This window comes from Nannospalax galili, unplaced genomic scaffold, assembly GCF_000622305.1.
Source record: "Nannospalax galili isolate Female #2095 unplaced genomic scaffold, S.galili_v1.0 scaffold1051, whole genome shotgun sequence".
Taxonomy (NCBI): Eukaryota; Metazoa; Chordata; class Mammalia; order Rodentia; family Spalacidae; genus Nannospalax; species Nannospalax galili.
The window spans coordinates 7603495-7625541 of NW_008331995.1; the positions used below are offsets into that span (position 1 = coordinate 7603495).

Sequence of the window (22047 nt, forward strand, 5' to 3'; positions counted from 1 at the left end):
GTGATGGATGAGTTCAGATCATTGAAAAAAAAGAGTATGCATTCCTTCTGAACTCTCTGAATTAAATCACTAGCAAACACCTTTGACAGAACTTAGGCATTGTGTGTTTGTCACCCACTAACTTTTTTTCTGCCTGGGAATTAATTATAGACCTTCTAATGTCAGAGAATACCACAGCAGAAAGCAGCATTTTAGAGTTTTATCTGTCTTGAAAATGTAACTGGGGCATGCACATTCACTACTTTCAGACTATTAAGATGGTCAGCGAATATCTTTCTGGTAATAAGATGCAGTTTGCACTGGGGGAGAGGGCTCAGTGGGTTAAGCACATGCTGTATAAGCATGAGGACCCAAGTTCAGATCTTCCAACCCTTGTAAAGCCAGATTTGACAGCCTGTGTCTGCAATCTAAGAGTTTCTCTAGGGAGATGGGTGGTAGAGACAGGAGAATCTCTGGAAGCCTATAGGCCAGCCAGCCTGGTTATGCAGCAGCAAGCAATAGACTGTGCCTCAAAAAAAGATGGGAGGTGAGGAATGACTCCCCCAGGGGTATTCTCTGACCTCCACAGACATGACATGGCATGTACCACACTCAAATACAGAACCACTAGATATCTGAACTAAAACTAAAATGTGGATTTTCCTTTTTCAGACTGCTGAGATTTCTTTTAAAAACTATCATAAAAACCAACCATGGGATTCTAGGGCATGTCAAACAAGAGATGAACTGGCTTTTCTGAATCAGTATATAGGGTTAGTCCTAGGTTACAAAGAATTCAGGGATGGCTTGATCCTAATGCTCAGTGTCATCTATCCAGACACCCCCCCCCCCACTTAATCCTTCCTTTTCCTCAGTCCTGGTTTTTGTTTGTTTGTTTTGTTTTTCTTAAGATCACATTGTTGTTTCCTCTAGTTTGATGCCCTTCTCTGACTGATTCAGGCAATTCCAGGTTTATGTCCTGCCAGCTTTTTGAATTTAAAGTGAGTTACCTTACCCCCACAGTTCCAGTCAGACATAGAGCTCAGTGTTCTAGAGTACTAGCCCTTTCCTAACTCAGTCCCTGTGGCCAGGGGGTAGATAGGCTCATTGGTCAGGACTGGTTTATGCTTCTATGAGCTGAAAGGAAGGGAAGCTGGTTTTTCAAGGTGAAATCACAACACTTTCCCAAAGAATCAGGACAGAATGTGGGGCAGGCATGCGTAACAGGTGGGCACAGTAAGCCATGACCGCTGCTTATAAAGTTGCCTACCAGATGCAGCAGGTATACATATTCACTGATCCTTGCATCATAATATGCATACTTTTGTCTGGACTTCAACAGTGCTGTAAACTTTGCATCTTGGTAGTTATATTCTAAGCATGCAGTGGTTGTTAAGTTATGGTAATCTAAAGCTGAATCTTCTCCAACCTGTTACACTATTGTCTAGACAAGTGACTGGGCATACCTGCTGAAGACTATCTGAGTACATACAGGATGGCTTTATGCCTTTAAAAACTTCTTGCCAATTACTTGATACCCAGGTCTGAATTTTATCGTTAGATTGTTTTTTTCAGTTTGGTATATTTATTAAAAAAACATGCAGTTTAAAAACATGTTTGAGTTGGAGCATCTCATTATGTTGTACCAGTTACTTAAGGGGATGGATGATGGTGTTTTCAGAGCCTTTTAGAAGGTAGCAGCTGAGTGAAGTGAGAGTCCACACTCGGACTGAGTGAGCAAGAATTGGAGTGTGGCCTAGTGGAAGGAAACATCATTTGAAGGGCAGGAAAATCGAGTACAGGGCTTTTCAGCTGTGCTTTGGTCCTCAGACGCAAGTTCCTGAGAAGAGCCTCAGTGCCAAGAGTATGCCAACCACTAGTGGCATCTGTGGAAAGTGCAGATTGGTCCTGGTAATGAAATGAGGTAGTGGCAAAATTCATATGTTGGTTTATAGTATCTCTTAGTGAGAGCTTGGCAGTCCCTTTTGAATTGTATGGAAGTGGGAGACACTCAGGAAGTGGTGAAAATACCAACCTCAGTGAAATCCGGTGATCAAAATATCCTAGGAGAACACTAGTCCTGTATTCATTACAAAGGTCTTTACACTTGGTGATTATCACCCCTTAGCCTTTTTTTTATGTAAAGCTTGTCAGTACAGTCTTACTTTATCAATTATATATATTATATATGGTACATACATGTTGAATGTGTTAACTTAGATAATCATAGAAAATAAAATTATAGCATCACATAAAGACAGTAGAATGTTCCAGTTGTTCTTCCTGCATACCTAGGGTCTCATTCTTATTCTCTCTTTTGGAGAATGATTATGTACTGGGAGCTGGATTCAGTTTCCCATTGACCTTTGCTGTAATTGAGTGCTTACTCTCTTTTACCTGGTGCTTGCTGAAGATCCAGTTTAGAGACTATGGAGAATAAGGAGCTGAGTGACTCACTTTCTATCAATTAGTTGGAGTCCTGGCCTTGTCTAAGCAAAAATGTCAGATTTAAATTCCATATGACTGGTGTTTCTTTTTTTTTTATTATAAAGATTTCCCCCTTTTCTGTAATGAAAGATACTAATCTCTACAGACAGGGGACCAGCTACAGTGGACATCACAATGTCTCGAATGCCTTGCAGCATTTGGCCATTGAAAAATAGTCATTGAAAATTTTTTAAAGGGGTAGAAAAATGTGCTACATAGTATAAGCCTTTTTTTATTTTCTTTGTGCCAGAAACATTCAGTATTATAGGACCTATCAAATTTTCCACTGAAAGCTGAACTCTTGACAAATTTTATTCTTTCTTTTATCCACTAAAACCCAACTTTGGTGACAAACAACAGAAGCTCCCATGAGCTTAGTGTTTGATACCATACTGTGACCTCTATACAATGTGAATGAGTTTTACTCCTTGCTACTGTATTGCAGTAAGTGTTGATAGTATTTTGCTTGGGTATTTGCTTCCTCTTTATCTCCACTGTGAATTCTGTTGAAGTAATGAAAAGATTGAACTCATAGAAGAACTGGTCCCTCACAAATGTTAGATACCAAGACTGTCAATAAAAGAACATCTGTATGAGCTGGAGAGATGGCTCAGTGGTTAAGAGCATCTGCTACTCTTGCAGAGGAGCCAAGTTCCATTCTCAGTACCCACATGATGTCTAACAACTATCCTTATCCAATTCCAGGGGATTGGATTGGATGCCCCCTTCTGGCCCCTGCAGACACCAGGCACTCATGTGGTGCACATACATAACGCAACAAAGCACTCATACAAATAAAAAGTAAAGAAAAACATCCATGTACCAACTCTGTTGTGTTGTCCACATACAATTTGAAAAGTTTATGGTATTTTTCACTAGTACAACCACCTGGTTGGGGGTAGGATCTATAGACACTTCTGTGAGATTCTTTGGTTTAGGACTGAACAGTTATTCTATACACATCAAGATTCGGTGGAAGTTTTTGAATAGATGCTTCTGATTGCTTTCATGGCCCATTTGGGAGGAGTGAGTTGTGCTTCTCCTTCCATCCCATCCACTTGGGGAATCTGCTGTCAGGGCCTCCTCATGTTTTGCTAGGCTTCCTCAGGGCACCAGTAGAATGGGAAATTTCTGGGACATGTAGAAAGAGTTCTGATCTGAATCATGTCCCGAGGTCTTGCTAAATAGATCTGTGATCTTCACTGTTTTACTATTACATTGTAAACATGGCCAAGGATAAAAATCAGCTGGAGAAGTTTTATAGACATGTTGATTCCCTAGCCTTATTTAAACTGAAGTCAGAATTCCCAGGAATGGGATTGGGCACGTTGACTTTAGACAGTTTTTACAGACAGACTTTCATATTCAGAAACCCAAGTAGTTTAAATTTTATTTATTTATTTTTATTTTATGTGTATGAGTGTTTTATCTGTATGTAGGTAAGTGCACCTGTGTCATACAAAGCCTGCAGGGGTCAGAGAGGGTGTCAGATCCCCTGGAACAAGAGTTACATACAATTGTTACTTGCCATGTGGATGCTGGGAATTGAACCTGGGACCTCTGGAAGAGCAGACAGTGCTCCTAACCTCTGAGCCATCTCTCTAGCCCATGAAACCCATGTAGTTACTTGTCTGTGGCATGTTTCCTTACTTACATGAAGTCAACACTATTGGGCCTTCCTGTGTCCCAAGTTTAACCCCAATCATTGTGCCTTCTTGATAAGAATGTTGTATCCCACCAAAGCAGACTAGGCTCTGAGTTCTGTCAACTGAATGACTATAGTGAAGATTGTTTTAATTGTAGGAAATGCTAGGAGGCTTACTCATGAGAGAATCCAGGTTAAATGATCTTTTCTCTATCTTATCAAAACTGTATATTCTCAGAATTAGACCTAAATTTGTAAGGCATATCTCCTTTAGTTCATACTTATAACAAGGCTATCAAAATTTGCCTCATTTTATCAAGAAAAAGTAGCATTTTCATGACTTAATATTATATTTTTACCATTAATTTTTCCAGCCATCATACTGAGCTTTTTATATCTATTACATATTTTGGTCTTTACCACAGTGTTAAGGAGAAAATGTATTAAAACACTTTAAAAACCAGAAAAACCAAAGAGCAAAGAGATGGAGTTGCTTGGCCCACGTCATGGGCTGTAGTGGAGTTATGTTCTGCCTGAGAAATTGAAGGAAATATAGGGGAACGTTCCCCAGCTCTTTAGCCTCTCTGGGTGTTAGCTGATTGGATTCCTGCCTTGGAGAACTACAATATTGAGACCAGAGATGGGTTCATGTGATCTTACTAAGAGACTCTGACATCACTGTCATAAGTGAGAGTGATGTTGGTATGATGCTGAGGTATTAGGTCTGATGGGTTTCTGATATTTTCAAGTGATTGATAAAAGCCATGGAATAAAGTATTGGACATAGGAATATGACAGGTAAGTCAGAAGTCTTTCTGGTACCCCTATAAGGGGGAGGCTTTGAAGGCCAAGAATGTAAACTCATTAGTAAGTAGGAACTTAGGCTACATTTAGTGGCTACTGCTTGTCTGCACAATGCATTCCAGCCTCTGTGTTGAATGATTTCATTTATGTAACATTCATTAACCCAACCTTCACGGTCCTTTTAGGGGGTATATTTGGGGGACACTGAGAGAGGTCAAGTGGCTCATTAAGGCTCACATTCCTCAGCAGGGGCTGAGCTAGAACTTGAATCAACTTGAGGGCCCTCCTTGTCATTACAATATGGTATAAGTCCTGTGCTCAGAGAGCTGTGTGTAACTGCAGGGTCAGGGACATGTCAGTAGAGGCATGTGCAGCCAGTGGGTTTTCCCTTTTGAGAGAGAGAGAGAGAGAGAGAGAGAGAGAGAGAGAGAGAGAGGCAACAATTGACCTAGCACTTGCTATGTATACCAGACTGACCTTAATCTCTCAAGAGAGAGAGAGAGAGACCTTCCCATGTGGAACTACATCAGAATCCAGAAATCCAATAATTGACTTACTGGAAGGCATTTCAGGAGAATTAGTATAGCCAGGACTTTAAACTCTGAAGTTAGAAGCCAGGTACTCCCAACACCTGGCAGTAACTAGTTGTTGAATCAGTGAACTTTATATAATATGATAAAAAGAATCAGACTCAGAGTTAGGATTATATAGTCAGGGCTAAGATTGGTGGGCCCAGGGATAGCTACGTTAGCTGTAAAATTAGAGCCATTGGACATCTTTCCTTGTGTGTTCTTAGTGGCTTTGGCGATATCTTCATCTTTAACGTAATCATTATAGTCACTTGGGATATTCCTCACATAAGCCTCAATTTTGAGCTGTGAAAATTGGGCTCATTTGTCCTACTAATGTGATGAAATCTAGATGTCTTCATTTTTGTCTATAAGGTGATAATTGCAGATTCAATTATTTCTAAGGAAGCAGATTCTCAAAAGATTGTGAGCCAAGCTGAGAATCTGGGCGTTGTGTCTCAAAGCATGGAGATAGCCTGCAGGGGATGAGTGCACAGCGAAGTGGCTCCAGTGCTTCCTTTGCACTTTTCTTGCCTTAGAGGTTGTGTTAGAACTGCCAATTAGCTGAGCTTTAGTATATTTCTACAGCTATAAGATATATTTGCTCTAGTTTCTTTCATCAGGTTTCCACTTATTTGTGCTAGTCTATTGTATAGGTCTGTATCTTTTTTTTTTTTTTTCTGATAGGCTATTTCAGAAAATGCTTTAAATGATGATGTTATTGTGTTTAAAGTATGAAATCTTCTTGGACTTGCTAGCTAGTAATTTTAAGTTGTCTCTGGAATGTTTTACTGTTAATTGAAAGGATTTTCCCCTAGTATCACAGCCGGCCACTTGTCTTGTGCAGCTAATTAGTGCGATTATTCCTCAGCTGCCTTAGCTCCTGCACAAAGGTTTGCTCCTGTTTTTATCAAAAGGATCAGTCTCTCTGAGAATGTTCGGAGCTGACAGGCTTTGAATAGAAAGACCACTTATTTATTTTTAAATAGGTGCCCCCCTTCTTTTCTTGGCTTAGGAAAGTACATTTGAGCTTTGAACAAGCACTCAAAAGTGGGAAAATGCGTTTTTTCCTGATGCTCTTTTAGCTGATCCCATGCAAGTAAATAGTTTTAGGTTAACAGAGCAATGGCTAGGGAGTGTTTTCATTATGTGATGAGTATATAATGTGGAGATAATAAGAAAGGTACCAGCACTACTTATGCTCCGTATGTGCTTATAGGAAGTGTAGGGGAAACAGCAGAGATGGTTTAAGTTTGAGGGTTGCTGAAGATTTTCAGGAGAACTGATGAACTGGATTAATAAGACCACTGCGTTCCCATCTTATGTTTGAAGTGCTATCTATGATGGGCCCAGTCTCCTTTCTTCTAGCCAAGTGGTGACTTTGATCACATAAGTCATCTTGGCCTTTTCTTTAATTGGCATCTAGTGTACATACTGCCACTGAAAAAATATGACTTTATTGCAGCTTTAAAGAGGAGGAGAGACACTAAAGAAAGATCAGTTTATCTCTCATTGTATCCCCACTAGAGCCAGTATGATCACTCTTCTACAGTCCCTGTTAGGAATTTGTGTATTTATGCACATATACATGCCATGCTTACTTTGAGTCAGACTGAAAATACACTTTTGAATCCTACTTTATAGTTCATTCTTACTATACATATTTCCTACTTTGGTGTACATTTTGCATTTAAAAAAAGGAATAATATTTTATTGAATTCATCTGTCATAATTTACTTAACTATCCTACTATTTGAAGGAAAATTTAGGTGATTCAAGATATTTTACAATCTGTAGAGTCATTTGTAAATGTCAGTTCTCCCATATATGACTTCTAAGGAAAATTGTTCATCAAGAAAATTTCAGAATCGAATTGAATACACACATTTTTAGCTTTCTGATAATGTCATTTCTTTAAAGGATAATAATACAACATTATCATTATGCTTTTTTTCTTATGAACATTTTTTTAAACCTGGATCCTACCTACAATGCTATTTTTCTTCTGCTTTTAAAACATTATTATATTGTATAGTTGTGAAAAACTATACACGTGAAAAACATTATCATTGAAATCTACCTGATGACTTTATATCCATGTTCAGATGCCAAGGAGCTCAAAAAGTAACCAACTGTGACTAGTAATAATCAGATATATAGAGATTAGAAACACATGTGCAAATATCTTAGTGTCAATTGCATTAAAAATGAATTTTTCTGTATGAAACTGTATTTTAATAATGAAATGGAGCTGTAAACCTAAAAATTTACAGCCAATCTTGAAACAGATGCATCTTAGCTCTGGAAATTGTTATTGACTATGTCAGTGCTGTTGTCATGAAATGCTTCTTCTAATTATATGGTTATTAAGTAAATAATTTAAAAAAACCTGGATGCTACCTACAATGCTATTTTTCTTCTGCTTTTAAAACATTATTAGATTGTATAGTTTTATTCACATCAATAAATACATTTTACACCATTTATAAAGGCTGAATGGTATTAAAATGTATGAATTATAATTTAATGAACCAATTTTATGTATTGAAAATTAACAGATTTCTGGGGTCTTTTTGGAACTATATGAGAGTGAAAAATCACATCTTCATCCTATAGCACATTGTGTCACCTGAACACCTATCCTCAAGGAGTTCAAGAGATGGCAGGGATGTCAAGGCTTCTGTTTGTCTTTGGTGGGAATGTAAAGGTAGTACTGGGGTGTACGGTCAAGGAAGAAAGCCAAGTGCAGATATCTCCCCTGAAGCTTGATGGGCTGTGATGTTCATTTCTTCCTGTTTCCAGATGTAAGATTTGATACTGTATGGCTTGACAGAGATTGGAAGAGTTATAGTTAACTTTAATTACTAATGAGGAACTGCTAGATGAGATTACTAGCAAGCAGAGTGTTTACTGAGGCTACACTCATTGTATGTGGAGACTATGGAATTTTTTATAGTCAAACCTCACAACCACTACCCTTAGCAGGCAAGACTTTCAATTATAAATAGTACAGCGGAGAAATAAATAACAAACCTCACTTTTATAAATGGGTAAAAAGCTGCTGTTTCACCACTATTCCAGGTAGGGAAACTCAGGTGGAGAGAGATTTATTATTTATTGATATCACAGAGTTTGCAAGATAAGCAACCAAAAACAGCATCTAAGGAAAATGGGAATCATTCTTGCCTGCTGACCAGTATTTAAGCATGTTAAACAAGGTAACTAGAGTGAGTCTCAGACCATGGGGAAAGCAGAGAGCACTTACTGACTGCCTCGGGCATGCCCAGATGAATCACAAGAAAGATGTACAAAGAAAACCAGGCCAGGAAGACTTGGGTTGTCAGGCCAGCTTCTCTTCTGACCCCTTGATGGAAGACAGAGGCTGAATTCAGTGTTAATATTCTGGTACAAACGCTTCTTTCATTTAGTGCTTCCTTACTGGTAAAACAGTTAGACATCTTCAGGAGTTTAGGAGGATAACATGTAGGAGTCATTGGTTGGTTAGATTATGTACAAAAGCAAATCAAGTAACTTATTTTTAAAAGTGGAAACTTGGGTGTCTTTAAGGCATGTAGCTCCTTAGAGCTGCTGCATATGGTGGCACATTTGGTGGTGATGAACAGTGTGTGGTAGAAAATGTCAAAAAGATTAAGTGGTTTGATAAAAATGCCTAGATGCAATCAGGCTGACTTATTTTAATTCAACTACTAATGACTTAGAATCCTGTCAACTCTTGATTTTCAATTATGTGGAATGCTGTTCTGTGCCTTGATTATATCTGTGCAGGCTCACCTCCTAGTTTGGTGCCATTTAGGATACCCCGCGTTCAGACGATGGGTCTGATTAGGTTACTAAATGTTGTGTGCCTTCTGGTTTCCCCACAGCAGTTCTGCGGAGCATCCTGGGGCCTCCAAGCCTCCGATAAGCTCCTCCAGTATGACATCACGCATCTTGCTACGCCAGCAACTCATGCGTGAGCAGATGCAGGAGCAGGAGCGCAGGGAGCAGCAGCAGAAGCTGCAGGCGGCTCAGTTCATACAACAGAGAGTGCCCGTGGGTCAGACACCAGCTATAAACGTCAGCGTGCCCACCACCCTTCCCTCTGCCACCCAGGTGCCGATGGAAGTCCTTAAGGTATGTTGCCCTTCTGGTTGGGCCGAGCCCCTGACTCTTCTCTACTTTCTAGGTGGTTATTCATCTGACTGAATTCGGTTGAATAGGTATCACAGTAGTATTCACAAGCATCACCTCCATGGGTTCCTATGGGGCTTTGTTTTTTAAAAGAAGTATGCAAACTAGCTATAAATGTACTGGTGACCCGAGAATGGTGAAAACCTTCTGTGTTTCATGAGCAGTCCCAAGTAAGATCTGGTGTTTCTTATAATGAATGTCACCTTTCCATCTTTTCTGGAGAAATATCTTAATGTATAACAGTTACCCAAGAGAGGTGTCTTCTAATAACTTATGTTTATGTTTTCATAAATACATTCCATGGCTACACTTTAACTTTGATTTTCAGTTAGTAAGTCCTGTTGGCCCTAGAAACTAATTGTTTTAGAAAGTCCCTTCAGAAAGAAAATTGTGGTCAAGCATTCTGTGCCTTAATAACCAGACTTCATAATCCTTTTACTGAAGTGAGTTGTCTGCTTTGGGTCTTTGATTTCTTGCTAGTGCAGAAACTGCAGGAGCTTGTTAGCGACATTCTATCAGGGACATATAGCTTCCTAATTACCAGAGAAAGTTGTAACAAGTCTAAGAATAGAATTCCATCTCTCACATGCATCTCCCATACCACATGAGGAGTTGCCTTGTTTCACAAACATTTTAATTCTTAAATATGACTGTTTCAAGAAAAATTAAAAGAAACTTCCCTCTTCTTTATGTTTTACCCATTCACTTAATTAATTCATTCCTAAGAGCCAAGTGTTCCTGCTCATTAAACAATGTGAGCTAGCTCATTGTTGGTCACCACTGGTTCATTGTTGGTCTTTGCTTTTACTTCCAGATTCAGAAAAAGCTCCATCTCTCCCTATTTAAAGTTAACTATTAAAACAAATGAAGAGGCAATGCATTACTATCAAGGAGCAATGTGCAGTCATTTCCTTGAAGTGGGGAAGGGATGCTTTAAAAATAACTTTAAAATCACATGAATTTATTGCAAAGACTTTAACATTTAGTGACACACTCATGGAATTCTTTGATAGAAAAACCAGCTGAAATTCTGCAAAGACAAAAATGATCTGAATGTTTTATCCTAAAATTTGACTTTACTGTGACTAAAATTCTGGATATTGCCACAGTCAATGGCCTTTTTACTCTTTTCCCACCCCATCAAGCAAAAACAATGTTGTTTTTTTGCTGTAGAATAGATAATACTGATACATGGAATCTTTCTGTTCTGCTTGAGTGAAAATAGAAGCCACTATTTAAATTGTAACAGATTTATGATTTACACTGCTTCATGTTTACAAGAGGCATACTTCCTTTGTGGATACCTTAGGTTATGTAAACTTATAGAAATTTTGTAATTGCAAGATGCAATGAATTTTATTCAAATTCATTTTAACTTTTTAAACCTTAAAAGCAAATGATAGCTGTGGTGTGTGTTCAATTTAAAGATGATGTTTAATATTATATTGAAGTATATTAAATTGAGATCAATTTCCTATTAGGGTTATTATATGAGATGGTGGAGAAATTGCCACAAAATGAATATGTAGAAATATTTCAATATTATCATAAAATTGTATATCATTTCTACATGTTCAAAATGTTATTTTTAACTTTAGTAAAATTAAAATCTGTGGTAATAATTTGAATGATTTATGCATTTTTCTGTTTCTGCTGCTTGTCTTTGTAACATGTAATTGAACTGGAACCCCCAACCAAAGAATACTAGAAAAGTGCCCCAAGTTAAAGCAAAAGTAAATTATTAAAAGTAGGAGATGTAGTCTGACCATAAGAGTAGTCACTACATTTGTACATCATGCTCAATAGACATTATCTCTATTAATTTAATCTCTATTTAGTCACCTCATTCCTCAGTTATATAAAAGAGAAAAGTATGCCTTGTGAATGAGGAGTTGTTGGCATTATATTTTGGGAAGGGTTGAGATCTGTTTAGACAAGCTTTAGTCTGTTAAAGTGAAAGACCAAATTAAAACATAATTTCAGTCATTTGAGCTAATAGTATAAGAAATTCAAAAATTTAAGGAGAGTATCATCTTAGTGGCTACTTCATAAATTTATAGACGTTATGCATTATGAAAATAGTTTCCTATGTTATGTATCTGGAAATATTATGAAGTGTTTTATAGGAATATGCATGGCAGATATGTACTCTTTTTATTTTCCCTTTTATGATTTTGAAGTCATAAATACAATTTCCTTAAGTGGATGGTTATCGCAAAAGAGTCAGTTTGTTTACTCTTAGGGAATTTTCCATGAATATCTGTTTAATGAATTAGTAATACAAAATATGCCTGCTGAATGCATTATGTTACTGAAGTACATTAAACTCATTTTCATGATAGTATAGACTGATTAAACTGTTCGTTTTGTTTTTAAAGTTTTAAGTGGCTGAATCAAAGCATCCCCACTTTTCAATAGAGGCAGATGGGTGCAGTGCTGGAGAATACCCTTTCAGTCTCTCCATTTCCCACCTTGTTTGTAAGAACCTGGTGGAAGAAAGGCCAGAGCGTAATTTTCACACACACACAAACTCGAGTTACCAATATTCTGCTGTCAGTGGGTTGAATTACTGATTTTGGAAAGCTAAATCAATGTCTTCAGGTTAATCCATTTCTCTGGCACCATTTTACTTAAACTACAAAGCTCTGTGAAGTTTGTTTTGAAAATTGTTGACATCTGTAAAGTTAGGACTAGCTGTAATTTGTATCAGAGATTGGAAAGTCACATTATTTCTTCCTCAATACTGACCACCACTTTGTTGTGTCTAACTTCATGAAGTATAACCTCTCTATTCTACATCGGTTTCATTAATTTGTGTATTTATTCCTCGTATTGATTTCCACATTGGATGACATGGCGTGTTGAATCTTGTTGCTAGGTGTTCATGTATTAATGTGATGCTCCCTTAGTTTCCTAAAAACTAATGTAACAATTTGGAAACGTAACAAGGATGCTTCTTTATCATAAATAACTAAATCTTGAGGCACTTAATAGACTTTTCACAGTCATGAACACATCCTGTGTTTCAAATAGTGAATGAAAAATGTCAATAAGAACCATTTGTGGAATGCTTTCTGTCGGTCAGCAGGTGAGCTATACAGACCTGAGGTTTGAATTTGATGCAAACAAGGGACAGATCTTGTAGTCAAGGTGGGTTGCACAGTAAAAGAAGCATCACATATTGACTGTGGAATTGATGTTCACACACTCATCAAGCCTCTACTGCCACTGTCTCATCTCTCTGTTTTTGAAAGACTGTTGAAACATCTAGTTATTGTGATCCGAGATGGGCAAATTCATCAGTTTAATTCCCTATTATGTCTCCACAGACCCTGGCAGTGTAGCGCTTGAAAATCCTTATTTATGCTTTGAAAGCAAATCAGAACTTTATTGCAACTTACTCCACCTAACCTCCATCCTTCTTCAAATTTAAAGCCACGTATTCTTTCTATAATGTGTATTTTTTCTCTTTTGCTTTGGAGATAGTACTTATAGATTTAAAAGAAACACTTTGATGGGTTATTACTTTAGAATATTTTGTTTTGGGTGTTTTGTTGAGACAGAGTCTCCCTGAAGCCACAGCTGGCCTAGAAATCACTATGTAGACCTAAGCTGGCCTCAATCTCTCAGAGATCTCCTTTGTTTCCCAAGTGCTGGGATTAAAAGTGTGCATCACTGCACTTGACTACTTTAAGATATTTTAATTAGTTTGAAAGAATTCATTTTAAAACATTTCTGTTTTTCTAGAACACCCCAGGAACTGGGAAAATTGCTTCACAGTTAAAAGCAGTGCTTGCTGTTCATCAAATACAGAAATAGCTTTTGTAGGATCCTGTGTGTTGTAAACTGAGTTGACCAGGGCATTCCTGTGAGAGGGCTTGGTTATCTTATCAATAACTCTACATCCATTTGCGTGGGAACTCCAGTGAGTAATGAGGATGGGGACCCCAGTGCCTTATGCATCTTGGACAAACTCTCTACCATTAGATATATCTGTAGCTCTACATTTACCCTTTGTTTCTGATATATTTATCCAGGAGTGATGAGTCTGGATAGCCTCACAGTAGCTGCTCAAGTGAAGAACCATGTAGCCTGTCTCAGGTTAGCTTGCCTGGTCCCCTGAGTTGGGATCCATTGCTTCTCCAAAAGATACAGACTGAGGTATAACCTGAGTCATCTTCTGATGATACCATGTTCCATTGACCATGTACTGAAGCCTGCAGTCAGTATGACATGCACAGTCTGTGAGTCTCAGTTTCAGAGAGCTTTATAAATATGTGTCCATTTGTTTTTGCATCATGTTTTATGTCTAAAAGATAACATCATCATTTATGGGAAGCAAGGGACTCAACTTCCTTCTTTCACAAACAGCTTTTCTTCTCCCCAGATACCCTACTTCCCTCCAGAGTCTTTGACTTGTCATTGTCATCCATAAGGTAATTTTCCTATCTTAAAAACTCGCTTATTGATTTTTGAAAATTGAAGACTGTGTTTGTTAGCTTTCAACAACAGAATGTGGAGGTGTAGTGTACTGGAAGCCACCGCCTCTGCTCTGCAGCACTCCTTGCTGCTGTCTCCTGCTTTCCAGCCCCACCATTGCTTTGTGCAGGAACAAAGTCTGCAGAGATACATTGGGCAGGTTTAGACATGGACACTTGGCCTGTATGCATCTTAAGAACTTCTCCTCTAGGTTGACTCTACTTTTGAGTCTGTCCTTTCCAAACTCCCTCTCCTCTGAACTGTGTGGGGACTCTCAGAGCCTGTTGATGGTAGTGGTGTGCACATGTGTGCCAGTTTGGTTGGCATTACGTGCTGTGTGACAATCCATCACATCTTATGCTGCTTAGAAACCCCTGTGACTAAGGAGTCTCTAATATCAGCGCTGGCCCACAAAGGCTTTCTACTGAGCTGTCTAGCATTGATTGGCACAGTCAAACCTAGCATGGGCCGAGTAGGGCAGGACGCTCAGCAAACACTTAGATCAGTGCACTGCTTTTCATGGCTGCTAACTACTATTGTAGTGTTTGCTGGAGAATGTTCCCTCTGCTTAGACTTTTAGGCAACTACCCATAATAAAATACCACCTTACAAATTAATCTCATTTTTCTGAAAAAAATTGAAACAGCTTTTATATGGCTGAGAACCTCAACAGAATCTGAAGTTTCATCTTGGTTTCTTTAGAGTGAATTTGGGGGCAGCTGTTCTCAGTGGATATGTGAGCCATGCAGTGCCTTATTTTAGACTGTGAGGGTCCTTGCTTCATCTCTAGGAGCTGCTTGTAGTCACTGAAGTCCTCTTGTACACTTACGTGAGAGGAGGTTCCAACGTGCCACTTCTCACCCTGTCCTGTTAGAGGATGGAGCAGTCTACTTTTATCTACACAATTCTCTTAATTCCCTACTAGTCAGGGTAAAAGCATTATTGTAAGGAAATTATTAAGGGCTGGGACTTGGGGTTAGGCTCAACATTAGGGAGTGCTTACTTAAATCAAGCTCTGAATGCTGACTTCTCTCCAGTGTGGCTAGGTCTGTAGATCAGGCATCCTCAGAAGCTGTGATATCTTACTGCTAAAGGAAACAAAATGGTTCATGGAAAACAAAAGTATCTGGCATTGGGGAAATAGCTCAGTAAGACCGCTTGCTGTAAAAGCACAAACACCTGAGTTTGAATCCCCAGCTCCCATGTAAGAATCTGGGCATGGCTACACATACGCCTGTAACACTCAGTGCTGTTAAGGCAGAGACAGGAGGATTTCTGGGGCTTGCCGACTACCAGCCTAGCTCCAGGTTCAGTGAGAGACCCTGCCTCAAGGGAATAAAGGGGGGCGATAATAGAGCAGGACACCCAGTTTCTTCTTCTGGCCACCATGTGTGGGTAGGCGCACACACATCACACTCCTAAATCATACACACACAAATACACACTTATACATGTGCCCATAAAAATCTAAGATAGCATAATGGTTTGTAACCCTCCAAGCTATAGTGTACAACTTGGAAAGCAGTGTAAGTGTGTCTTAAAATTTCAGAAAAATGAGGCATAAAAGAGAGGCAATAGAAAAAAAAATATGTAAAAGTCCTCCTCAGATGATCACTGATGAGAAAAGATTGAGCAGCATCCTGTCCAGTACTCAGCATCTTTCCCACTGTCCTCTCTGTCTGTGTGCTCAGAGAATATCTGTCAGGATTTCTATAGATGCAGCTTCCATACTCTGGCCTGGGCCTTGTCACCCTAGCCCTAGAATTCTCATTATAATCACAATCCTGTTTCCCACAGGGCTGTGGTATTGTCATTACATCTGGCCTCTATGTGTGAGGGTGTTGTTAGCATACCTATTTCAAAGGTACATGAATTGGCATGGAAGGATTAAGTAGGTCTATTAAAGTCACCGAACTTAAAGGTGCTGTGAAGACTTGAGCCCACTCAGTGGTCTTTCTGGCCTAGAGAGAGTGCTCTGAGAAACTTCAGAAGAAGGTAGCTGTTTGACCTCTCATATGATGTGGTAACATATGGGCATACAGCACATGCTCATTGCAGACTTTCTGGTTATGTAATTTATGAAATGCTGTGGAGGAAAGACAGGAGAGCCTGACTGGCTACTGAGAAACTGATTGTAAGTACATCAGTGACAAGATGAAAATGTGGTACATTTGAGCTCATTTATTCTCTTAGCAACTCCTTGGGATGGATACATAGGATTAGCCCAGGTGGTGAAGCAGGAAATGGAGATGATTTCTAGCCTCTGGTCATGCTATTGGTTCTACACATTGCTCTCTCTACAATACCCACACACCCTGCTGTCTCCTGTGCTTCCACAGACCTTAAGAACATAACCAACAACCACCAGGAACAGACAACTTTTCAGAGAGAAGTGGGAGACCAGAGAGAAAGTATGGCAGAGGCTCTTAGGCCCAACTGAAAGATACATGATCTTATTAGCACTTGGGATTAGTCAGGGTTTTCGCTATTGAATAATTAAAAATTCTTCCTTAGCCTCCAAGATACACCAGATGAAAGAACTGTCTGTGTTATTTCTACATAAGAATCCTGTGTGGCCACACTGACCACGATGCTACTTTTTGCTTAAGTGATGCTATCCTTATAAGTAAAAAGCATTTAACAGAGAAGTTTTCTGTGACAATGTCTAAAGTTTGGAAGCCAAGATCATTTATGTTATAAAGAGCTCAAAGGCTCAGCTTACATAGTTGATATGGGTGCACTTCTTTTAATATCCTTGTTTGGTTCCAAATGATTTTTTTTTAATCCATGCTAGGAATTGTCTCTTAACTTATGGTTCCAATTTTTTTTTTTTTCTTTTCCCTTACTTCCTCCCTTTGGAGTTAGAGATTTTGCTATTCTTTTATCTCGTAAAGGCAGAACTTCAGTTCTGCATGTTTTGTGTTTTTTGTTTTCTATTTTGTTTTAAAGGAATATCAGCTCTAACAATTCTTATATTACTTTATGAAAAAGTCAGAATCCCCTTCACAAACGTTGCCTGTTTAAGCTCAACAGTTATAGAAGGGGTAGAGTTGAAAGACTACAGTAGATGTATTATGCTTTAGAACAAGAGATTATGGACACGTGTAAGCAGAATCTAAATTTAACTTCACCCTCCTAAAGGAAGTGAGTAGAATTTGTGTTAAAAATATATAAATTAGCACAGCAGCTTTGCTCAAAGTTGTAGCCGGAATTGATGCTAGAATATTGGCTCCTGCCCTGAATGTGTCGCTTTTGATTCACTTCTTTGAGTATCATCCTAAACTTTTAGAAAACTTTGGCATCCTAGAATCTACCAGTCTTTCATATTGTTTATAATTTTGTATCTAGGCAAAAAGAAGATGAAATCAAAATTAGAGAATAGGAAGCCAATAAACCAGGAAGCAGTTAGCATAGGAGTCTTCTGAAGAAAGAATTGCTTTTAATCACTGTTTTAAAATTTGATAATGCCCTGGGAATGGGTCCAGATAAATTGAAAGCAAATTATTCCTACTAGAGATTTTCAAAATGGACACTGGGATTGGAGGTAGTGGTAGTCAAAGGATCTATTACTATTATCTTTCACACTGCGATTTGGGGGATTAGCGAGTGGGCTGGAGATATAACTCAGTTGATAAAGTGCTTGCCATGTGAGCCTCAGGACCTGAGCTCCATCCCTAGCACCCATGAAAGCCAGGCATAGTAGTGCATGTCTGTATTCTCAGTGCTAGCAAGGCAGAAGTAGCATTATCCCTAGAGCTCACTGGCCAGCCTGCCTAGTTGAATTGGTGAGTTCCAAGTTCTGTGAGAGACCCTGTCTCAAAATATAAGGAGTAGGGTGATAGAGGAAGATACCTGATATCACCCTCTGGCCTTCACATACACGCTCATGTGACCCTCACACGTGCACATATGCTTAAGACACAAAAGATAGGAGGTTGTGTGCATGCATTCTTCATGTAACTAAAGTGGATGTCTCAAATGCATTTTGTTTAAGGCTTCTAAGAAAATTCCTATCAACCCACAATTTTCTGGGCGGCACATTGCTTCTGTCTAAAGTTTACCAGCCTTATGCATATCACTAGTTCTAATGTTTTTTTTCCCTAGAAGAAAGGTATGGGGATCCTGGCAATTAAAAATAAGCAAAGAGAATTTAATCACCCAGTTGTGAATAATTTTCAAGAGTTGTTAAGAGGCCTCAAATGAAAAGCAAATTCAGATTTCTTCCTACCTTACCAGTGGCATAACTTTGTTGTAATCTCCCCTGTTGGCCCTGGGTTTTATATAATTAGAATTTAGAGGCTGGAAATTTTGTTGAGACTTAATTAGAAGTGACAAACCAGAGACATTCTTGCCCGTTAGGAAGGACTTAACAAAGTCTTATTGGCTAAATTACAAATATGTAACTTTTTTTTCTGAACACTGTATGGTAGTTCAGACTGCATGAGGTGACAAGATTAGCTCTGTTTTTCTAGTGAAGTAGTAAAAATTAGATTAATAAGTACCAGGCAAAGAACCTTTTCTTTCTTTCTTTCTTTTTTTTTTTTCCAAAAGAAATCTTACCTTGAATACTCTGACTGTGGAGATTGGTGCCTTAATTAGCCACATGTTCCTTTTTCCTCCTGAGAAATAAGTACAGGATAAAAGTGGGGATCAAGACCCAGACGTGCATTGACTTAGCACACGCCGCCAAGTAATTCATCAAGGAATGTTGGTAATTAGTCCTGCCTCTTTCAACTCTTGGCTTATTTTATAAAACTGGTTGATTTAAAATAATGCCTGTTGATGTATTGCCCACACGTTTCAAGACCGGGACTTGGCCCTTAAACAAAAGTGAGATTGTGCAGCAATGGAAACGTGCCCCCTTGGTTTTGTGTTTTCCAGAATTCTAAAGGACCATCTACGTCCCCTATTAACTTGGTTGCACTTTCTTTTGCCCCATTCAATATTTTTCCCAACCTCCTTTTGTGTTTTAGTAAAGAAAAAAGGGGAATAGTTTTGAAAAATAAATAAATAAAATGCAAACTCCTTGGATGTAAGGAGCTCGTCAAAGTGTATCAGCTCATGTAATTTGATGGAATTTAATTTGAATCCTTCATCTGGTGAGACGCTGCAGTGATGGTCTTCTTGCATTGCTAAATGCCTGGTGATGTTTATGACAGGCAGGTTAATCTTAAAAGATTTGAGTTTCTGGGGTGCACAGGGTGCACAGGACCTTGTGACTCCAGCTTGTAGCCTAGTAGCTAAATGTTTTAGAAGTAATAATTCAGGTGCCAAATTCCCACGTTAATTGATGTATTGTAAATCATTATGCTTTGAACTGTGACCAGAATCAATGTTCCTTTTGAAAATCTAGTGTTAACATGAGCCCAATACTTCACTAAGTGACCTTGGGCATGAGTGCTTTTCTCTTTGGGCCTCAGTGTTCTCATCTATAAAATAGGGCCAGTAATGCTTGCTCTGAAGAGCTGAGAGGTAAATGAAGGGACTCACCAAAACAACACCAATCCGCAAAATGAAATGTGAACTGCCATGATGTGATTTCAGATTTTCTAGTACTCTTATAAAAAAGAGTGAAATGAAGCAGGTGGAATTAATATATTTCCGTCGTTATATCTAGAATGTTATCATTTCAATTTAACAATATAAAATGTTTTATTTTTTATATTTTAAAACATTTTTCTCATTAAGAAAAATGTTAAGCCATCATACTGTCCTCAGCACTGGGTGTGTATTTTATCTCTCCAGCACATCTCAGTTTGCATACTGAATTTCATCAGGCTCACTTGACCTGTTAGGATTTCATAAAATGCACAATTGAAAAAGTACATTCATGTACCTAGTTATTTCAACCTTTTTTAAAAGATTTCCTGTAACTGGGCTGGGGAGATGGCTCAGTGGGCAAAGCGCTTGTCATATAAAGGTAAAGAACCCGAGTTCCAGTTCCCAGAACTTACACAAAGCCAAACAGCATAGAATGCATCTGTAATCACAGAGCTCCTTCTATGTGTTGGGAGGTAGAGACAGGAGAATCCCTGAAGCTTGTGGGCCAGCAAGCCTGGCATTAGTAGTAGCAAACAAGAGATCCTGTTTGAAACAAGTTGGAAGGCAAGGACTAACATTGGAGGTTTTCCTCCACACATGTGTTGTGACACACATATACCTGCATTCACACAGGAACACATACATGCGTACACATACACACACACACACACACACACACACACATACACACACACACACACACACACATTTAAAAAGAATAAGATTTCCAGTAACAAAATTGAGAACATGTTTCAATGTTGGTCTTCATGAAATATAAACATTCAGCTCCTCAGTCTAATTTAACCTCAGTGCCAGGACTCAGTACCCCCATGTGTCACTTGTAAACTTTGGATTGGACAACACAGATCTGAAGCATTTAGCACAGTGTTGAGCACATGGAAAACTGTCAAGAAAGAATTCTACTTTGATGATACTAAATTTATAATGATTCATGGCTGGGAAGATTGCATAGTTGGTAGAGTGTTCGCATGCATGAGGGCCTGAGTTCAGTTCCCAGCACCCGTGTGAAAAGCCAGGCAAGGTCCTTGTAATCCTGGTGCTGTGGAAGTGCTGACAAGCAAATCCCTGGGGCATGATGGCCAGCCACCCTAGCATACCATGAACTTCAGACCAGTGAGAGACCCTATCTCAAAAACAAGGTGGATGATGCCTGAGGAACCACACCCAAGGTTGATATCGGGCCTTTCCAGGTACTCACACGCATGCATGTGCACACACATATACATGAACATGTGTGCACATAATGCTTCTGCACATCTCACAAGTACACATACACACAGCTTATAGCGATTTTTAGTTATTAATCACTGAGCACAACAACTATTATCATAATTTCCAAGTTTCCATCTTCATGGGCCACCGTTACCTGTTATACATGCCCAGCACTGATCTTTCCCTGCCGTCCTCCCAAACAGATACAACTTAGTTACTAGTTTCTTTCTCATAATTTTGACTCAAGTTATCTGTTACATATCATGTCTGGCTGCCATTTCCTGTTTAAAGAAAGAAACAAACAAACAAAAGCAGCCTGTGTAGGAAAGACCAGGGAATAGCCTCTCTTACCAAGGGTGCCAGGAGCCAGAGCCTTCCATTGCAACTGAAGTGTGCTGGCAGCTCCTGACTTCTTAGTCACACATCTCACACTCTCAGCTCAGGTTCTTTTCCAACTTACACATGTCACTTGTACAGCGCACCTGTCCAGCCTGTTAGAGATGTCTGAAATTTTGGGAATACATAAACATTTCATCGTTCTTTGTGGTGTCAAAGAAACATTGATGGCTAAGGAGGGGAATTAATTCCTGATTTGCTCTGTAATAGAATTTGGATAATAGCTTGGTTCACAGGAAAGGCATTGAAGACTTTGTTTATGGTAGAGGTCTATGTATGATTTTTACCCCCACCAAAATTACTAAGGCAGTTTCTTGTCCCACTTGACTTTCAGTATTTTTTTAGGCATATCAGCACAGCCCACAATTCTATGAAATGGATCTTTTCTGATTCTTCAGGCATCCAAGATTTTTGTTTTCATAGTAATTCTTAACCATTTCTTAAACCAGAAATAACTCACCTAAAATGATAATTTGCTCTGTTAGGCACCTTTTATTCCTAATGCAAAGAATGAGTCATTATATTGGGATTAGAACACTGTGTTTGAAAGGTTTGAGTTCCTCCTGTAACTCTATGAGCCTGTATGGTCACATTCTTGTAAATGTACAAGCATGGAAGCCAGATGGCAAAAATGTTAATGATGTTAGGAATTCCAGAAGGAAAAATCATTGTGATCTTGAATTTCATGATTTTCTTAATTTGAAATTATATATATTATATTTA

The 22047-nt window shown here is 38.8% G+C and overlaps 1 protein-coding gene across 7 annotated transcripts in view; it reads left to right on the top strand.

The window, feature by feature from the left end:
- Mitf (melanocyte inducing transcription factor) overlaps window positions 1-22047 on the top strand; it is a 232065-nt gene that overhangs the window by 133343 nt on the left and 76675 nt on the right. For 4 of the 7 annotated variants that reach the window (XM_017796629.2, XM_017796630.2, XM_029560649.1 and 1 more), the window contains exon 2: window positions 9369-9618. In XM_017796629.2, the coding sequence (XP_017652118.1) occupies window positions 9369-9618 (250 nt within the window). The remainder of the gene's footprint in view (window positions 1-9368; window positions 9619-22047) is intronic. The other 3 variants (XM_029560647.1, XM_029560648.1, XM_029560651.1) reach the window with 1 other exon arrangement.